The 18,942-nt window shown below is 44.0% G+C and overlaps 1 protein-coding gene across 6 annotated transcripts in view; it reads left to right on the top strand.

Annotated features, from left to right (window-relative positions):
- The window catches only part of GALNT11 (polypeptide N-acetylgalactosaminyltransferase 11), an 83,386-nt gene that overhangs the window by 51,027 nt on the left and 13,417 nt on the right, over window positions 1-18,942 (top strand). For 5 of the 6 annotated variants that reach the window (XM_006129319.4, XM_025187869.2, XM_075922801.1 and 2 more), the window contains 3 exons: window positions 2,941-3,093; window positions 5,700-5,918; window positions 8,917-9,021. In XM_006129319.4, the coding sequence (XP_006129381.2) occupies window positions 2,941-3,093; window positions 5,700-5,918; window positions 8,917-9,021 (477 nt within the window). Of the gene's footprint in view, window positions 1-2,940; window positions 3,094-5,699; window positions 5,919-8,916; window positions 9,022-11,382; window positions 11,745-18,942 lie in introns of those variants that run through there. The other variant, XM_075922802.1, reaches the window with a different exon arrangement.

Raw genomic sequence — 18,942 nt, 5'->3', positions numbered from 1 at the left:
ATGCTCTACTTGTTCCTTTCCCAAAGCAGAGACTAATTAGTACTGGAATTGCTATTTGCATATTGATGCTCTTCATTCATGAAAGGGGCCTTCATTCCCCTTTCAAAGCATGCTTTCAGTTTACAAAATAATACTAACATTTTTGATCCACTATTGTTACAATTAATTTGCCTGGAAGATCAAAGAGGGGAAAAGTTCTCTCTTTTGACTTTTATTCTATAGTGTTTGACAGCGCTTATCTTTAGCCACTTCTACAGTTTCCCTTTTTGTCTGGGTCTTTCACACAGCAATGCGGAGAGGCGCAAGAGAATGATTTGTAAAATGACAGATTTGGCAGGAGACATGGGCAGATGTGCTGCATGAAACAGCTTTTAACTCAGTTTATGAAATTGACAAGACTTGAAGCTGCGAGTTGCCCTTTTAATATAAACAGGTTTAATTGCATAATATTTATATAGATTTATAGCTGGAAACCTCAGAGGAACTTGAAACACAATTTAGACAGGTACTGTACAAATTAGGGATCATACACACAAGGTTAGTGTCAGAGCTGTTGAAGAAAGATAGGCAGAAAGTTACTATCAGCAGGTTCTACTGCTGTTGGTTCACTAGATTTGTTTTACATTTTCTGCTTTGCTTACAGGATAGAGATAAAAAAATTGCTTTTAACTTTTTAAAAACTAGTAGTATGTACCTTTTGGGTTTAAATTCACGGCCATGAAGAAGGTATCACAAACTGGGGGTCCTGAACCAAAAAGAAGGTGGGGGGGAGGGGTCTGCCACAATGTTATTTAAGGGGGGGTTGTAGTAATAGCCATCCTTATTTCTGCACTGCCTTCTGAGCTGGGTGGTTGAAGAGCTGTATCTGTTGGCCAGTTGCTCAGGTTTGAGGGCAGTGCCCTGCCAGTAGCAGCACAGAATTAAGGGTGGCAATGCCATACCATGCCACCCTTAGCTCTGTGCTGATGCCTCAGGAGTTGGGTGGCTGGCGAGGGATAGCTGCTGACTGAGGGCCCAGATCTGCAGGCAGTAGTGCAGAATAAGGGTAACAGTTCTATACCATGCCATCCTTCTTTCTGTGCTGGTGACGGCTCTGCCTTCAACGCTCAGCTCCTAAGCAGCAGCTGCTGCTGCTCTCCAATTGCCCAGCTCAGAAGGCAGCATTTTTACTATCAGCAGCACAGAAGAAAGGGTGTCAATGTTTTTTTTGGTGTTAGAACCCTTACAATTACAACACTGTGAAATTTCAGATTTAAATAGCTGAAGTCCTGTACAAAATAAAAATACTTCAACAAATCTGTTTGCAAATGGACTCATGACAGGGACACAGAAATTAGGTCATATCAACAGAATGTGGAGATGAATGCTAGAAATCAGTGTCTTTGAAAACAAATTTGGGGTTGTGGTGGAAAACCAGCCTAATTGAGGCTCATATTGTGATACCGTGGCTACAGGCCTAACTCAATTCTTGGATTTATAAGAAGAAGCATAATGAGTAGAAGGAGGGAGGTGGTTATCTCTGTACAGCATTGATAAAATCATTACTGGAATACTGTGTCAAGTATGGCATTCATAGTTTTAGAATCAGGATGATAATTGGAAAGGGTTCAGAGTAGTGTTGTTAGAAGAAAGCAGGGCCTGGAAAATCTGCTTTCCAGTGAGAAACTTCCAAAGGGGAGGTGAAGAGGTGACTTGAATCTGTAAGTACCTATTTAGGGAGAAGATTTCTGAGAGTCAAGAGCTCTTTAGTTTAGCAGACAAACACATAACAAAATCCAGCAGCTAGAAGCTGGAGTTAGGGAAAAATTCAGAGTGGCAAACTCGGATATCTTTCTAAAATGTTCTAGCTTCAGCAGAAGTTATGGGCTTAATGCAGGAATTATTGGTTGGCCTGTTACATAGGTCACACTAATAATCAATGTGATCTTTTCTGGCCTTAAAATCCGCAAATTTTACTTCCAGAAAGATCAAGTAGGGCAAACATTTTGACATATAACCCTTTTTGGGTATCCATATATGTAACTAATGCATGTGTCCGCATAAGCACATATGGGAAACTTGTCTTAATCAACCACTTACAGGACTTGATTGTTCGCTTAACAGAGTTGGTTATATTAAGGTAGAGTAAAAAAATGTTCTTGCTAAGTTTGAGGATATTCTGAAATGGACAGGAGATTGATTGGCTAATCAGGATGATGGCCTGTTGTATGGTTACTGTGTACTGTAGCAGGAGGAGTAGGGATGTTGAAATGAAGGTTAATTATGTGTCCTAATGCCTGGGATTCACTTCAAGGTTACAAAGACAGTCAGAGGTGTGGGTTTTTTTTTTTTGTTTATAACCAATGTATAGCTATATTTGCACAAGTCCTAGTGTATACACAGTAATGCTGGTATAAAGGTCAGGACCTATATGGGAATAGCTGTATTGTTATAAAGCACTTTTATGCCAGTATAACAGTGTCCACACTGGCTGGGGTAGACCTTTGTACTTAACTGCAGACACAGCTTAACAGGCATTGACACCTATAACTTTCTGAAACTTGTGCTTTTCTATAGAAATATTCTATGTTTTGTTCTTTTGTCTGAAAACTACTGAAAGTTTGAAAAATACGGTGGCTATTTCCAATGGAAAGGAGAGTAAGAGAGAATCTTTGTTTTTAGCTTTAAAAAGCACTTGCAACATTTTATTTTGAAAGCCTATGAAGTTGCAGGTAGGTGATCTAGGGAAATTGGTATGAAAATTGCCCTTTTCAAAGAATAAAGCCTTGCCTTTTTCCACCTATAGAAAACTGGGTTTGATTTAACTCCGAGATGAACCTTTAAAAGCTGAACACCAATCACACACAATTCTATCGTAACTATACTCGTTAATAATAAAAAGAAAAAGTGTTGAACCTTTTGTATTCTATAGTGAGATGTCTTCTGCTTTCTTGTGGACAGATTTGGATGTGTGGGGGTAGACTTCTAATCATCCCTTGCTCCAGGGTAGGACACATATTCCGTAAAAGGCGCCCTTATGGCTCACCAGGGGGGAAGGATACGATGGCACATAACTCTCTACGCCTGGCACATGTGTGGATGGATGAATATAAGGTAAGACACAATTACAGAGTTTGAACTATAAATGTTAATTGAATTGTTCCAACAATGACCAGTTTGACACATACCTTCCTTGCTCTAATGAGATACCATCTGTGCACAATTCTTACTTGTATGACTCTGCTTCTTAGTGTGTGAGACTCCAAAAATTCCCAAGTTCTATATGTCCTTTTGGCCTCTGAGGTCAGCATTAGGCACCAAGGATACCAGCCATTCCCATTTGCAGTCCCAAAAGGTCTTCGCTTACTGATTAAGTAGTCTACCTCAGTTCTGTGCCTTTTTTCCTTGTATCAACTGTGGAGTTCTCATGGTTTATCTGTTCTTCTCTGAAAGCTGCCAGGACATTTTTGTTACAACAGATTTAGGGGTGGAAAGCATGTCTGAAGATATTTCCATACTTATCTTATATATAGTAGCCCAATGTCTGTGAGTCTGTAACGCTGTAGCGTTACAGACTCGCCTCTGGGGGGGCGGGGGGCGCTCTTGCCTCCCGCCGTGGCACTCAGCTGAGTTCTGTATGGGGAGCGCAGACTCCAAACGGCCGCTTGCCGCCGCTTGTTCCACTGCTGCGGCCCAGCTGAGCGGTGCAGAACTCACTCGAGCGCCATGGCGGGAGGGAAAGGGGGGCAGGGCGGTGACGTACACAGCTCCGCCCCCTGGCTGTGTATGTCACCACCCCACCCCTCTTCCCCTCCTGCCGTGGCGCGAGTGCTGCGCCGCTTGGCTGAGCCACCGTGGGGGAGCAAGTAGCACAAGTGGCCATTTGGGCTCCCCCGCGGCGGCCTGGCTGAGCGGCGCAGCACTCAGCCGAGCGCCATGGCGGGAGGGGAAGGGGGCGAAGCAGTGACGAACACGGCTGGGGGGGGAGGTGAAGAGAAAGAGAGAGTGAGCGGTAGGACGGAGAGAGAGAGGTAGGAGGTGGAGGAGAGTTGGGGCGGGGAGGCAGGAGGACGAGGAGGTGGGGGAGAGGGGGAGAGAGACCCAAAAAATCCATTCTATGATGGGCTATTGGCTAGTATGTATAATAAACATGTTTGGGGCCAAGACAGGGATATTGACTGATGCTGTAGTGGGATGAATGATACACAAGAGATGCAGAAAGATAAGTAGAGATGGTCTGTTTTCCTGTTTGATTCAGCACTGTACAGCAGCATTTAATGAATAATTAAAAATACTAATATGATAGAGAGGGAAAAGTGAAATAAAATTTGCATTTTAATACTTACTTTCATGAATAATTGTAAATTGTGTATATGCAATATAAGGTCAAATATGTAATACAAAAAAAAGCAAGATACCATAGTTACTTTTAAACATATGGTTACCATAGTTATTTTTAAGGATACTGAATATCCCACTTCATTAATACTTTTATTGAAAAAGAGTAACAGATACAGTAATACACAGAATTATGTTTCATACAGAAAAGTCTTGCCTAATTCACTGTAGCATTGCCCTGGATTCCATTTCACTATATACATGATATGCCTTGTGTTAGATTGTATTAGCGTTGCTCTTACAGCTTCTTTGTGTCTGCTACAAAAATTAGTAATGTTCACCTTGCAGTCATCTTCAGAATCAACAAGTATCAGTAATGATGGATAATTTTAATTAGTGTTGAACAGAAGACTGGAAGATTAAAAATAGTAGTAGAACGTCATTATCGCCAGCAAGTTTCAAACATTAAAATGTAGATCTACCCAGAGAAGTGTCAGGTTTTCATACTTATTGTATCCTAAAGAATGGAGATGAAATTAGCTTAGTCCATAAACAGTGTCTTTTCTGTCTCCCCTGCAAATTCAGTCTAGGATGTGAGGCTCTCCATGGGGATTTTTTTTTTGAACATCACCAGTAATAAAGATTCTACAGGCCATATTATACATGATGATATTTGTGTGAACTAATTAGCTCTTATGACAGCTCTATTAGGGTTGAACAGGTATAACTTTGGGCATAATTAGCCTCTAGAACAATGTTCCTTCTAATCTTTTCCATCCAAGTGCAGAATACATGTTTATGTGCACTGAGGCATGTGCAAATGTTCACTACTAGTAGAAACTACAAATCTAGCTGTGGGGGTACATTCTGCTAATCAGCTGGGTGGCATTTGAATCTCTCCTGAGCATCTGCATAAGTGCACAGCTTACAGGGAACACTGCTCTAGAATCTTAATGACTAGGAATGAGGTAGGATAAGGAAAAAACCCAGCTTGACTCCAAGAACCCAGATTAAAGGCCTGGTCTTGCAAATGTATGTGGACGTGAATAGCTTCAATCACATGAGTCGTCCTTTTGAAGTCAGTGAGACTAGCCACATTCACATGCAAGAACAAGCCCTAAACTTGCATGTCTGGCAGTTAGAAAAACACTTTTTGAGTTGTAAACCGAACAAATTTGTTGTGGAAATCATAGAAGCACAATAATCATTGATTCTAAAATGACATTATGGAATGCCAGTTTTCAGAGAAGAATTAATACTTAAGTCAGTGATTAAATGGAACAGGTAAGTAGTTCAATGCATTAGCTTAATCACCATTTAAAACTAGTATGAGAAGTAATGTAAATAGTTCTCGTATTCTCTCCTATTTCTTGTCTATGTAGGAACAATATTTTGCCCTAAGACCTGAATTAAGGGCCAGGAATTATGGAAATATTACTGACCGTGTGGAGTTGAGAAAAAAACTGAACTGCAGGTCATTTAAGTGGTATCTAGATAATATCTACCCAGAGATGCAAATATCTGGGCCCAATGCCAAAGTTCAGCAACCAGTTTTTATTAACAGAGGGCAAAAACGACCAAAAATACTGCAGCGTGGAAGGGTAAGACATTGTTCAACTTCTTTAGACAATCCTTGGATTCTTTTTTAGATAGTTTTGAAATTTATTATAAAAACTGCACATAGATTTAAGTACAGATTGGACCTCGCTAGTTTGGCACCCCTGACTGGTCCCAAACAAGGGGATTTGCTGGATTAGGGAAGGTCCCTTCCCTTGTGGCCGTGCTGCCTGTCCCAGCTGCTGCCTCAGTCCCCCTTGGGGCTCTCCCTGGCCCTGCTGCTTCTGGGGCTGGAGCGCCACGGCCAGAGCTGCACAGCTAGGACAGAGCTCCACAGCTGCCTGGCTCCATGGCTGGGGACGGAGCTTGCCGCTGGGACTGGGGCTGGAGCTCCCTGGCTGCTGGGGCCAGAACACAGCCGGGACGCCGTAGCCGGGGCCAGAGCTCTCTGGCTGGAGCCTGAGGTCCACAGCTGCGGCCAAGCTAGAGCTCCCCAGCTTCTGGGGTCAGGGAGCTCTGCTGGGGCCAGAACTCCGCACTATGCCGTCCATCTCCCCTCCCCTACACATACTCTGGGCTCCCGGCTTAGTCACTGGTGTCCCTTACAGAGCTCCCGCCCCACTGCCAGGCTTCCCTCTTCCTGGGTTCTGTGGTCCAGCAACGTTCATTGTCCATGCTGGACAATGGATGTTACTGGATCAGGTTGTCCCTGTTAAGGGAGGTACAGTCTGCACAATAAATGGTTTTCACAGCAGGTGCTTTGGCGATAAACCATAGTGAGTTAGTGTTTGTCTTGGAAATGACAAAGGTTATATAGCCATCGGTGAACAGGAACAGGTTCCAGGCCCAGGGCCTTTGCAGTACGGAAGCTTTCAAGCCAGCTCCCCACACGTATTGGCTCCCACAGAACCACCTGCCCCCACGTGCTGCTGCTTCTCTGGGGCGGTAGATTTTAAGTTGGCTCTGTCAGAGCACCAGCTCTCGCCTGCCCCCACCCTGTGCTGCTGCCTCGGTGTCAGAGGCAACTGCACTAGGATGGGGGGGTCAGGCAGGATGCTGGAGCAGCTTCTGTCCACAGCCCCTACCTTCCCCCCTGCTGATAGGAGCTGCTGCCGCCCCACACTGCTGCCTCTATTTAAACGGCTTCCCCTCTCAGGCTGGCTCAGCTTGCCACCCTGCATTGCTGCCTCTGATACATATGTAAAAGTGTAGCTAGGGTTGCCAGGTGTCCGGTTTTGAACCAGACAGTCCAGTATTTGAGCTTTCTGTTCGGGAAACAAATTGAGAAAATATAAACGAGAAAATATAAATGTCCGGTATTTTCTAAATAAGATGTAAAGTAGATTGTGATGTAATGTCAAGTATGTCCGGTATTTTTGTTGAAACCATCTGGCAACCCTAAGAGTAGCTGGTTCAGAGGCAGCAGCACGAGGTGGCAGGGTGCACCCTGAGAGTTGGGAAAGCACTGACTGCTGGCCCTGCCTCCGGAGGGAACATTTTAGTAACCGCTAAAAATTATTTGCTACACAATTACTAAAATAACCAGTATCTTATATCCCTAATGCATACTGGCTCCTGCTTGCTACCTGTGATGCTCCCTCTGTATAAGCTACGCTTTTACATCCCCTTTACAGACCTCTAAGGGTTTCAGAATAAATTACTCCACATCCCACCAGTTTAGCCTTGCATAAATGACATGGCTTTAGTGGTGAGTAATTAACATTCAAAATTTGATCTTCCCTAAAATCTTTGATAGAGAATATCACTTAGAATACTCTCATTCTAAAGCATGTCATCTGTTTGATATACGTAGTGCGAATCAGCAAAGGGACAGCCAGTTATACTGCAAGGCAGGGCATCTGAAGAGGCAAATATTGCTCGTGGTGATGCTCAGAGAAAAATGGAATTTAGTCTGTTATTGTGCTGCCCAGTTATTTAGTATCCTGCCAGAGAGTTGCTGTTTCTTTCTGGATTTATATATCTGTTTTAGGTGTATAGCGTATTCAGAGCAATGCCTATTTGGTTTTATAAATCTAAGGAATAATAAAATATTGATATTTTCCCCCAAGAGTAGCCTAGTAATAAGACAAAAACTAAAGTAACTGCTTGCATTTATCTAAGGCAAAATGGGCTCATTTTTCAGGATGGCTCACAGTCCCAAGGGTGTGAAAGTTATTTTATATTAAGTTCCAGAATGGAGATAAGGGTTTTTTTTGGTGATTGATCATACTGAAGCCAAATAATTTCAGATCAGATTAGAAGCCTTTGAGCATGCTGAGTTACTTCATGGGATGGGTGACCAAATGACCAGCATCAGAATTCAGGGATAAGTGGGAAGATGGTCTGGTCAGACCAGGAAAGCAGCTGAACTGCTAGTAGGAGCTTCATAATTCATCTTGGTAGTAGGCTTTCTTCAATAAGCAGCCATGTGTTAAGTGTCTGGTCCCAGTCTTGCCTCCCTCCCCCTAAAAAAACCCAACAACCCTCCAGGTTATTTGTTTCATGTTAACAATGAGTTCATCCAAACTGGGTTGGGAGCTCATCTGAAAATAGGGGAAGTTTTTGGAAATCAGGTGGCACAAAGTCACTTTCATTGTAACTCCAAAATGGAAGGTGGTAGGGGATGGGGCCAAAAACGTTTTGATTTTTGTAATTGCTATGAATTCTAGAAAGAAAACCCATGACCTATCCTGGCCCTGAGAGCACATGTGAGACTTCTGCCATTCAGAGAGAAGGTGGAATTGATAGGGAATAATTGAATTAAATAGGACAAAATTCTGTTTTATGTGCGCATTGTTTCCAAATCACAGGGGGAGAAACATGTTGTATCTTGCAAATAAAATAAAATTGCTTTACACATGGTTATACTAAAACATTAATTTAAAAAGCAGAATGCCCTGTATGTGAAAAAGGAGGAGGGTTTTTTCTTTGTCAACACTTCATGAGTTCTAGGAAATAGATTGTTAGAAGACTTGCCAAATGTTTCTGGTACTTGCCTTTTAATGATGGTATATATTAAGCTGTCATTGTTTACTTTCACAGCTGTATCACCTTCAAACCAACAAATGTCTGGTTGCCCAGGGCCACCCAAGTCAGAAAGGAGGACTAGTGGCGGTTAGGGAGTGTGACTACAATGATCAAAACCAGGTAGGTGGTTGCTGGCTTGTAAGGATTGTTGTCATGTAAGGATTTTCCAAACTTTGCCAGTGTGTGCTGTTGAGAACGAGCCTATGGCAACACCTGATTTTGGTGAAAAGGCGCCAGCTGCCAAGTACCCTTAACTTCAGTGTGCAAATGGATTGTACATCCCACAATGCCACACTTATGTGCATGCCTAGACATAAAATGTGTCAATGGCACAGCTGCATTACTGCATGTAGACACCTGCGAGGTGGTAGATTAATGGAAGGTATTTCCTTCGACCTACTGTTGTCTACATAAGGACTTGGGGTTAGCTTAATGTCACTTAGAGGTGTGGATTTTTCCAACTCCTGACTAATGCAATTAAAATGATCTAATTTTCTAGGCCCTGATCTTATGCAGGGGAGCCTGCTCTGGTCAGCCCGGAGCATCAGATGCTGGAGCTTTTGTCTCTGTGGGTTGCATCTTTGTATTAATGTGAGCTGCATATGGCTCATGGGCTCCAGTTTGGCTACCCTGATAGAAAATCTGACATTACTTTGCCTATACAAGTTGCTACAGGCAGTGTGTTAGCTAGTTTTCCTCATGGGGACCTATGATATGTACATGCCCCTTTTCTGTCTACTGTCCCCTTTGCATTCTGCCACTGTTCCAGTTTGTTTTTAATTAAGAAAAGTGTTACATTTTCTGGGTATCTTGTTTTGTGGCTCCCTTCACACATTGTGACTTGGGACCTTGTAACTTGAGTTCACAGAGAATCGGGCTCCTTTCAAGGTGCTCACCCATAAATTAAGGCGTCCACAATCACAAGTCAGTTTGGAAAACTTGATGCCATCGTTTCTGAATTAGCAAAGGAAAGTACTGATGCTTTAAGGCACCAAGGGACCTGGTACCTCCACTACGGAGATAATGCATGATGTCACATATTGGAGCTAGGGGCAAAGTTTAGAGCAGGGGTCAGCAAACATTCAGAAGTGGTGCGCCGAGATTTAACTTATTTCTATTTACGGGTCTGCATGCCGTTGATACTTTTTAAAGTCAGTAATAGTCCTACTTACAGCAGCTTCATTAATAAATAAAGATGCAGATCTTACCATTTTAGTAACACAGGATTTTAAAAAGATCATTAAGATCAGAGTTTTAGATAGCTGAATCACTCCAAAAAAATTGTTAATCTTTTTCTTTCTTACGTGGGGATACACAGGCTTAATTCTTGGCTCTATCACAGACTTCTTGAGTGAGGTCAGGTAAGCCCCCAAGAGTACATGTACACTACAACTAGAGGTGTAAGTTACAGCTCAAGGAGACACACATATGACCTTTAGCTTAGCTAGTGCGCTGATGGTAGGTCTGCACTATAGTTAAAAAATTGCTGCTGTAAGATGTGGCGCACACACGCCTCCTGGTAGGACTATGAGAAGCTGAAGATGCATCCGAGTGTCTGAATGCAACACTGAGCTGGTTGAAATTTTTAAAGCCTTTAGGGAGCAGGAAAGGACTCTTTTCTAAAACAAAACTGTCTTATCCCAAATTGTCAAAATGGTTCCTCTTCTGATTTAAAAAAAAAAAAAAAGTCATGCCTTTTCACCAACTCAAACTTCAAAGTATTTTATAACTAGCTAGTACCAGTTTTTGGAGGGGCTTTTTGTAAAGAAAAAATCTCACTAACTTCTTTGTTTGAGGGAAATAAAAAAGATGTAGGACATTTTGAAAAATTGGTCCATTTGGCATACTTGAAATTAAAACGAGTTTGTAAGTTAATACTTCGTTTCCCCCCCTCTGTGAAAATAGGTCATCATATTTCAGCCAGTTCTGGTAACGGAAAAATCATGAGTTATGCTTTTGTTGACAGTTCCCATCAGAGCCTTGAGCTTTTTTAAGATCAAGAGCCAGATATAGAGAGGTATTTGGGTGCCTGAAGAGGCAGATCTATGCCTAAGCTACTTTGCACTCCAGAAAACCCCAGCTGTCTAAATCTCTATTAAAAAGTCAAATGAAAATAAATTCAGTTCCCATTAGACACCTATTTGTCTCTTTAGGTGTTCTCAAATCTAAGCCATTAACATCTCTTCATCTTGCTGCTCCCTTTATCAGCCACTTGACAACACCCCGCCAATCAGCTGAACTCCCTGCCTGTGCTGGGCAGGGGCGGGATTGAGCTCCCACCTCTGTGCCAGTAAAAATCGGCTCCTGTGCCACTGATGGCATGTGTGCAGTAGGTTGCTGACCCCTGATTTAGACCTTGGATCTCTGAAAATTGTGGAGAGATGCCAGAGATCAGCACCTCAACACTCCTCCCTGACGGCTAGGAATGCCGACGTCCTTTACCCGTCTATTCCAGCAAGCCCGTCCACTTGTATCTTTCAGTGCTCACCCCGCATGGGCGACGCCTTGTCGTTGTGGACCATGTTCCCAGTGGAGGCCATGTTCAAAGGATCCCACCCGCGAGCCGTGTGTTGAACCCCACGTAAACCCAAACTGCACCGTGAGCCACAAACAGGCCGCGGGCCACGTGTTGAGTAGTCCTGCCTTAGAGATTAACAAATATCTTTGTATCATGAGCTTTCTTCGGTAAACTCCACTTCATCAGATGAGTTGGAGTGAAAATTAAAGAATCTAGAGCCTTGGATTGCGATCCGCTGGTGGGCATGACCAGTCAATCGCAAGGTGTTCTAGCCCTCCTCTCGTTTCCCCCACCCCACCCCCAAAAAGGAGCCAGCGCTGATGCTACTAGGGTTGCCAGGTATCTGGTATTGTTCCGGACAGTCTGGTATTTGCGGCCTCTGTCCAGTTTAAAAAAAACACAGAAAATACCAGACATGTAAAATGTCCAGTATTTTCTGTTTTTCTTGGATGGAAGGCTGCATGGGACATTCTTCCCCTGCCATGTCTGGCGGGGATGGGGAGAGTGGGAGGCACAATGACCCTTTTTGTTTTGTGTGGTTTGTGGGTTGTTGGGTCCCCCCCCCCCCCCCAACAACTTTGGCAGCCCGTTTTATTTTATTTATTTATTTTTTTTGCTCAAAAAGTTTGGTCCTTTTTTTTTTCTTTGCTCAACCAATTTTTTTCCCTGCCATGCTCAGTATTTTTTTGTGAAAGTATATAGCAACCCTAGGTGCTATCTCCTGAGAAAATGGAGGTAATGCCAGCTTCCTGTAGCAGAGTGGTGGGTGGGGGGGAGGAGGAGAGAGAAGTCCCCGGCTGGGCACTAGATGTGGCATGTCAGCAAGCGCGCGCACTGCTCCTCCCCTCTCCAAAACAGCCAGCACGCTTCCTGAAAAGCTGGATCTGGCACACAGCTGGGGACTTGCTTCCTCATGGTGCCTTCCTTCTCCCCTGGTGCAGGAAGGAAGTCCCCAGCTGTGTGTCAGCTCTGACTTCTTAGGAAGCGTGCCAGCTGTTTTGGGGAGGGGAGGAGCAGTTTGCGCTGCAGGACCCCCAGGTCCTTGCCAACCCCCGTCCCCCCCCACCGCAACAGCACCCTACACCCTCCCCCTGGCCAGATTCCCCAACAGAACCTGCCTGTTGCCCATACCCCCACCAGCCCCTTGCCCCTGCCTTGTGGTCAGACGCCCACCCGCACCCTGCTCCTGCTCCTGCCCCCTCCCTCCCAGCCAGATACCTTCCCTCAGCTTGCTCCTGTACCATATTTTCCATCCAGATTTCCCCCCCCATCCCTATCCCACTCCCTGGCAGCCTTGTCCTGCACACTGGATCCCTCATTTTTGGCTCCACTTCAGAGTGTAGAGGGGCCCACAAATTCCATTAACCCTAGAACCCCAGAAGAGTTAATCTGGCTTGAACCTCAGTCCTATCTACTCCCCCCCCTTCCCCCCCGGGGCTGGAGTGCCAGGGGAGTGAGGTGTCTCAGTTGGGGTCACATCAGTGAGGCCGGGGGGGGGGGTGGGGGGGTTGGAGGGATTGTATTTTTGCATCTCACTTATGTGGTCCCCAACTGATTTTTTTTCTGAGGGTCAGTGACCTGTGACCCAAAACAGATTCCCCACCTCTCTCATAAAGACAATGCTGAAACATTGTGTTTGACAAAATTTATTTAAAAATGAAGCCTGGCCAACAAGCTCCCATCTGGCCACAGCATCATAAGACTGCTGCACCCCCCCAGACCCGAACCCTGAGCCCATCAGATACCTTCAAAAATGTTTGAAGGGGCCCTGGGCTACCCTGCTCCAGGGCCTAACCAGAAGAGGCGGGGCCAGGATGCTTCTGGGCTTCCCCACCCACAGACCATGATTTGTCTGGGGGAGCCCCTTTGCCCCCCCTTCCCACTAGGCATCCATGGCAGGGCGGGAAGAGGCTTTGCATGCTCCTCTGCCCCCAGGTCAATCAGGGTCTGGGGGCAGGGGAGCTGCGCGAAGCTTCCTATGTCCTGCTCCGGCCCTGCGTGAGCGTATGGCACTTTGAAGTGCCGCACACTCCTCACAGGGTGGGGGGGAAGACGGAGGAAACTTTACGCGCTCTTCCCATCCACAGGCCAATCAGGATTCGGGGGCGGGGAGCACGTGACGTCTCCTTCCACTGTGTGAGGAGCGCATGGCATTTCAAAGTGCTGTGTGCTCCTGGTAGGGCGGGAGGTTTGGACTCTGGAGTCATGGATAGCCATCGATGAGAACTGCGACAGTATTGTCAGCAGTAGCGACAAATAACCTACCAAAAATGGTTAAAGCAAAAGCCTGGGTATCGTGTACCTGGATTCTGTTGCTGGTTCCACAGCTGTTAGTAAGTCTCACTCTGGGCCTTGGTTTCCCCATCTGTAAAATGGGGGAAAAGATACTTGAGTACCTCATGGGCGTTTGTGAAGTTTTTACAGATCAGTGCTTTGTATTTCTATAGTGCTTTTCATCAGAAGTGTTTGGCTTGCTTTCCAGACTTTAAACCAGACAAAACCCCAAAATAGCAATGTGTGAATATGTTGAAACAGCATGTTGCTGTTGCCCTTGTCCTTACTGGCCTCGTCCCATCCTGCTTTTTTTCATGTCTAAATGCAGAAAGGAAAGGGTCTAATGCAAGCACCCTTGTGGTACCTCTTCTTCTGGGCATTCTAGAATAGACAACTATTGTTATTAATAAAGTTGCAAACTCATGAATTGAAGTTATTGTCACAATCAGTACAGCTTTTTCTGACTCCCTCTAGGTACTTAAGTCATGAGACTCTTGCAAGAAACTCACTTGACCCGTATAACTTGTTTCTCCTCTTGTACCTGCTGCCTTACTGCTTTTTTTTCAATGCAATCATTTTATTTCAAGCTTGACTTTTTGGAGTTTTGTTGTTGGTAACCTTCCTCTCTGGAAATAATCAAATTAAATAAGGAAACAGTGCCACAGTCCGCCAGAAAACAGGGTCAGAAGGAGTACTCAGTTGCTTGAAGTTAATTGTGTGCTTCAGTGCTTTGTAGGGGGTATTACATTGTTAACTCTTTGGAGCAGAGAACATGTACACTTCAGTAAAATGCAGCAAACTTTTACAATGCAGTACAAGTACATATACATATTTTACTGGTGTAAGCTCTCAAACAGCTTTATAAAATGCCATATCTACTCAAGCTGTGCTATTCTGTGGTGCTGATAGAGGGGAAAATGGAAAACTTTTCTTAAATAATGAATATGGAGAGATTAACACTACCTTTGGCTGAAGAAATGTGTTGTGCCCACGAAAGCTGATGATACTATTTATATATTTTTGTTAGCCTAAGGTGTTACAGGACCATTGTTGTTTACGGTTTTTTTTAGTTATATACTAACATGGCTACTCCTCTGAGACCTTGGATTACATGCATCATCGTCCTTTCTAACAGACAGATCTTTATTTGCAAAGATCTTGCAAATAAAGTTTCATCCTACAAAACATCATCACACCTCTAGTACTTATTATTTCTGACTCATAAGAGCCAGAACTCTACCACATAGCAAAGATCTAGCCTTAATGCAATACAGTTTACCATGTATTAATTTGTAACACAAGATTTAAAAAAAAAATCCTTAAGATCAGAGTCTTAATCTGCAACATTCAAAAACTTCTGTTTTTCTGTTTTCTTTCTTACCTTAAGCCATTAACATAGGGGTGGGCAATAATTTTTGATGGGGGGGGGGATGGGCATCACTCCAAGAATTTGGTAAGTGGTCAAGAGGCGCACACTTCCATTATATTAATGGAGGAGGTGCAGGAGTCTGGGATGGAGGTTGGGTGCAGAAGGGAGTTTAGGGTCAGGGGTTGGGGTGTGAGATCTGGGAGGGAATTTGGGTGTAGTAGGGGATCGTTACCTGGGGCAATGGACTGGGGTGAGGAGGCGATGCAGGACCTGGGAAGGGGTTGTGACCTGGGGCTGGAGCATAGGAGGGGGTGCAGGGATTTGGGCTGTGACTAGGGATAGCAGATTGGGGTGCAAAGACTGCCCCCACCTTTCCCTAGCCAATCAGCTGAGCTCCCTGATTGCATGGGGAGCTCTGAACCTCTGCATGGGGCTCAGAAAAGGGCTGCACATCCGCATGGGCACAGCTTATAGGAAACCTTGGTTGAGAGTATTTCCCTACTTTCATGAAAGGACAAGCAGATCTCCACATCTTTCTACTTGGACAGGACAATGAGGATTGTATTTTTCCTGAGGGGGTGGAGAGAATGCTCAGTATTCAGATTCTATAGATGGAAAACAAAACTGGTGAAAATCCAAAATAATTTAGGGAATGTATAAACCCTGAAAAATTCCAAAATCCAGCCTACCGCTGTTTGAAACTCCCTACAAGAAAAATGATATACAGGCAGTCCCTGGGTTACGTACAAGATAGGGACTGTAGGTTTGTTCTTAAGTTGAATTTGTATGTAAGTCGGAACTGGTACATATTGTAGGGGAAACTCTAGCCAAACATTTCTCCAGAGCTCAGTTTTATTCTCCCACACCTCACTTCCCTCAGTCCTTTATTCTCAAGCTGAGGTGTCTGCTGAGAAAAGCCGCTCCGCGTCTCCCTGGTCTGCTGGAGGGAAGCAGCTAGTGCGGGGTTGCCTCACCCTGTTTGTAAGTAGGGATCTGATGTAAGTCGGATCCATGTAACCCGGGGACTGCCTGTATAACTATCGTTAAGAACTTTGAAACCTTTTATCAGGCTAGAAAGTGAAGACAGAAAATGGGAACCTTGCTACTCTCCATCTGTCTGAAGCACCAAAATAAGCAGCATGTAACAGTTCATGAAATCTTCTTTAAAAACAAGCCACCTGAAGGCTGGATTGCCACCTGGTTGCAATCTAGTAAATAGACTAAAGGGGCTATCAACCAGATGGAACCTTAGCTCTTTTCTACAGTCTCTTCCTGAGCAAGTCCTGATTTACCAAATGTAAACAGCCATCATCAACAGAGACACTAAGAACATCTCTGAAGAAAGAGAGCTGTCCTACAGCATTCAACACAGACAAGCCATGAAAACAAGATCAGTGGGGTGGGAGGAATTCTGCTGAAGAATAGCCAAAAAGGACTAGATTACCTCTAACAATATGAGCAATTCATAAAACTTTAATTGCAATCCACCTGCTTTCTTTGATTTTTTTTTTTTACCCTAAATAGATGATTTGCCTGAGTTTATTATGGGTACACAGAATACCCTTAGCATGGAGGAGACTGGAGCATGTGAATGACTAGTTATCACTGCATATAGCTAGGACTTCAGGTGAACTGAATCAACTCCTTATACTTGCCTGTCTGCCTATATTCACCTGTAGACTCTTGTCCTATGCTAAGATTTGTAAACCCTCTGAGGTAAGGACTGGCTTTTTGTGTTTGGATAGTACCTAGTACACTGGAGTCCTGATTCAAAGGGGCTGTTGGGATAATGTAAATAATCTCCTTACTCCAACAGCTGAAATGTTCTGGTACGCTCTCTAAAGCAAAGAGCCAGTTCAGTCATAGAAGTGAAAACTGGGTGCTGAAAGTTAGAATGGATGGTAGACTCAGCTTGGATATCTTGCTTGAGTGTGAATCCAGACAGTGTGTTCCAAGAATGTGAACAGAGAATTCCCTGAGGCTAGCTGTCTTAGAAGTTTTGCTTCCTATGCAGTGTTGCTCAGTGTGACCTATAATAGCCTTTTGAGGCTATAACAATGAGCCAGTCACAGCCAGTTGTCACGGAGTAAAGTCTGCCCATTTAATATCATTAGTCTAATGTTCAGAGCTATTAGTTATGTAAAACCTTAATATAATAAGAGCAACATTAGGAGCTTTTCAATTGCATCATTTGAACCCCCCCTAGGTTGCCAGTCTGCAGGTCTTTATTACTGTTCTCCTGAAAATGAACAAATTGGGTTTCTAACGTTTTTCAAGCATCCTATTTATTCAAATGGATAACGAGTCTTGTGGCTAAGGAAGAAGCGTTGGAGGTGGTATACCTAAACTTTAGTAAGGCATTTGATACGGTCTCACATGCCATTCTTATCAATAAATGAGGCAAATGCAACTTAAATGGGGCTATTATAAGGTGGGTGCGTAAATGGCTGAATAACCGTTCTTAGAAAGTAGTTATTAAAAGTTCACAATCATGCTGGAAGGACCTAACAAGTGGGGTTCCGCAGGGGTCTGTTTTGGGACTGATTCTGTTCAATAGCTTCATCAACGATTTAAATGATGTCATAGAGAGTACGCTTATTAAGTTTGCAGATGATACCAAGCTGGGAGAGGCTGCAAGTGCTTTGGAGAATAGGGTCATATTTCAAAATGATCTGGACAAACTGGAGAAATGGTCTGAGGTACACAGGATGAAGTTTATTAAGGCAAATCCAAAGTACTCCACTTAGGAAGGAACAATCTGTTTCACACATACAGAATGGAAGGCGACTGTCTAGGAAGGAGTACAGCAGAAAGAGATCTAGGGGTCATAGTGGATCACAAGCTAAATATGAGTCAACAGTGTGATGCTGTTGCAAAAAAAGCAAACATGATTCTAGGATGCATTAACAGGAGTGTTGTGAGCAAGACACGAGAAGTCATTCTTTCGCTCTACTCTGCGCTGATTAGGCCTCTATTGGAGTATTGTGTCCAGTTCTGGGCACACTGCAAGAGAAATTGGAGAAGGTCCAGATAAGAGCAACCAGAATGATTAAAGTTCTAGAGAACATGAGGAAGACTGAAAGAATTGGGCTTGTTCAGTTTGGAAAGGAGAAGACTGAGAGGGGACATGATAGCAGTTTTTAGGTATCTAAAAGGGTATCACAGGGAGGAGGGGGGAAAATTGTTCTCCTTAGCCTCTGAGGATAGGACAAGAAAGCAGTGGGCTTAAACTGCAGCAAGGGAGGTTTAGGTTGGACATTAGGAAAAACTTCCTGTTAGGGTAATTAAACACTGGAATAAGTTGCCTCGAAAGGTTGTGAAATCTCTATCACTGGAGATATTTAAGAGTAGGTTAGACAGACATCTGTTAGGGATCATCTAGACCAGCGGTTGCCAACCCGTTACAGCAAAGAGCCAAAATAGTTGTGAATATAGTGCAAAGAGCTGGGGGGGAAAGTGGTGAGCAAAAAAAAAAGCAATTTTCAGGGGCGGCTTCGCGAGCTACACCATGGGATGGGAGGATAGCTGCACGCGGCTCGTGAGCCATGGATTAGCCATGGCTGATCTAGACAGTACTTGGTCCTGCTGTGAGGGCAGGGGACTTGATGATCTCTCGAGGTCCCTTCCAGTTCTAATACTTGATTAAATGAATTTCAGCTGATTTGCATGGGGTCTTTCTAAAATAGTGCCTTGTACATTAGCTAATGAAGGTAGATGAGTCATTTTAGCATAATTTTCATCTCGCTGTACCCATCGTCTCATTTATTTTGCTTAAACTGCTTTCTGCCACTCCTCCTATTATCCTTTTTCTCTGTTTGACTTCTTTCCATCTTGGTCACCCTGTTTCATATCGTCCCTGTTTCTATACTTCCATTCTCTC

The sequence above is a fragment of the Pelodiscus sinensis genome, chromosome 2 (genome assembly GCF_049634645.1).
Source record: "Pelodiscus sinensis isolate JC-2024 chromosome 2, ASM4963464v1, whole genome shotgun sequence".
NCBI classification, from domain to species: domain Eukaryota; kingdom Metazoa; phylum Chordata; order Testudines; family Trionychidae; genus Pelodiscus; species Pelodiscus sinensis.
This window is presented reverse-complemented; position numbering and strand designations above follow the sequence as displayed.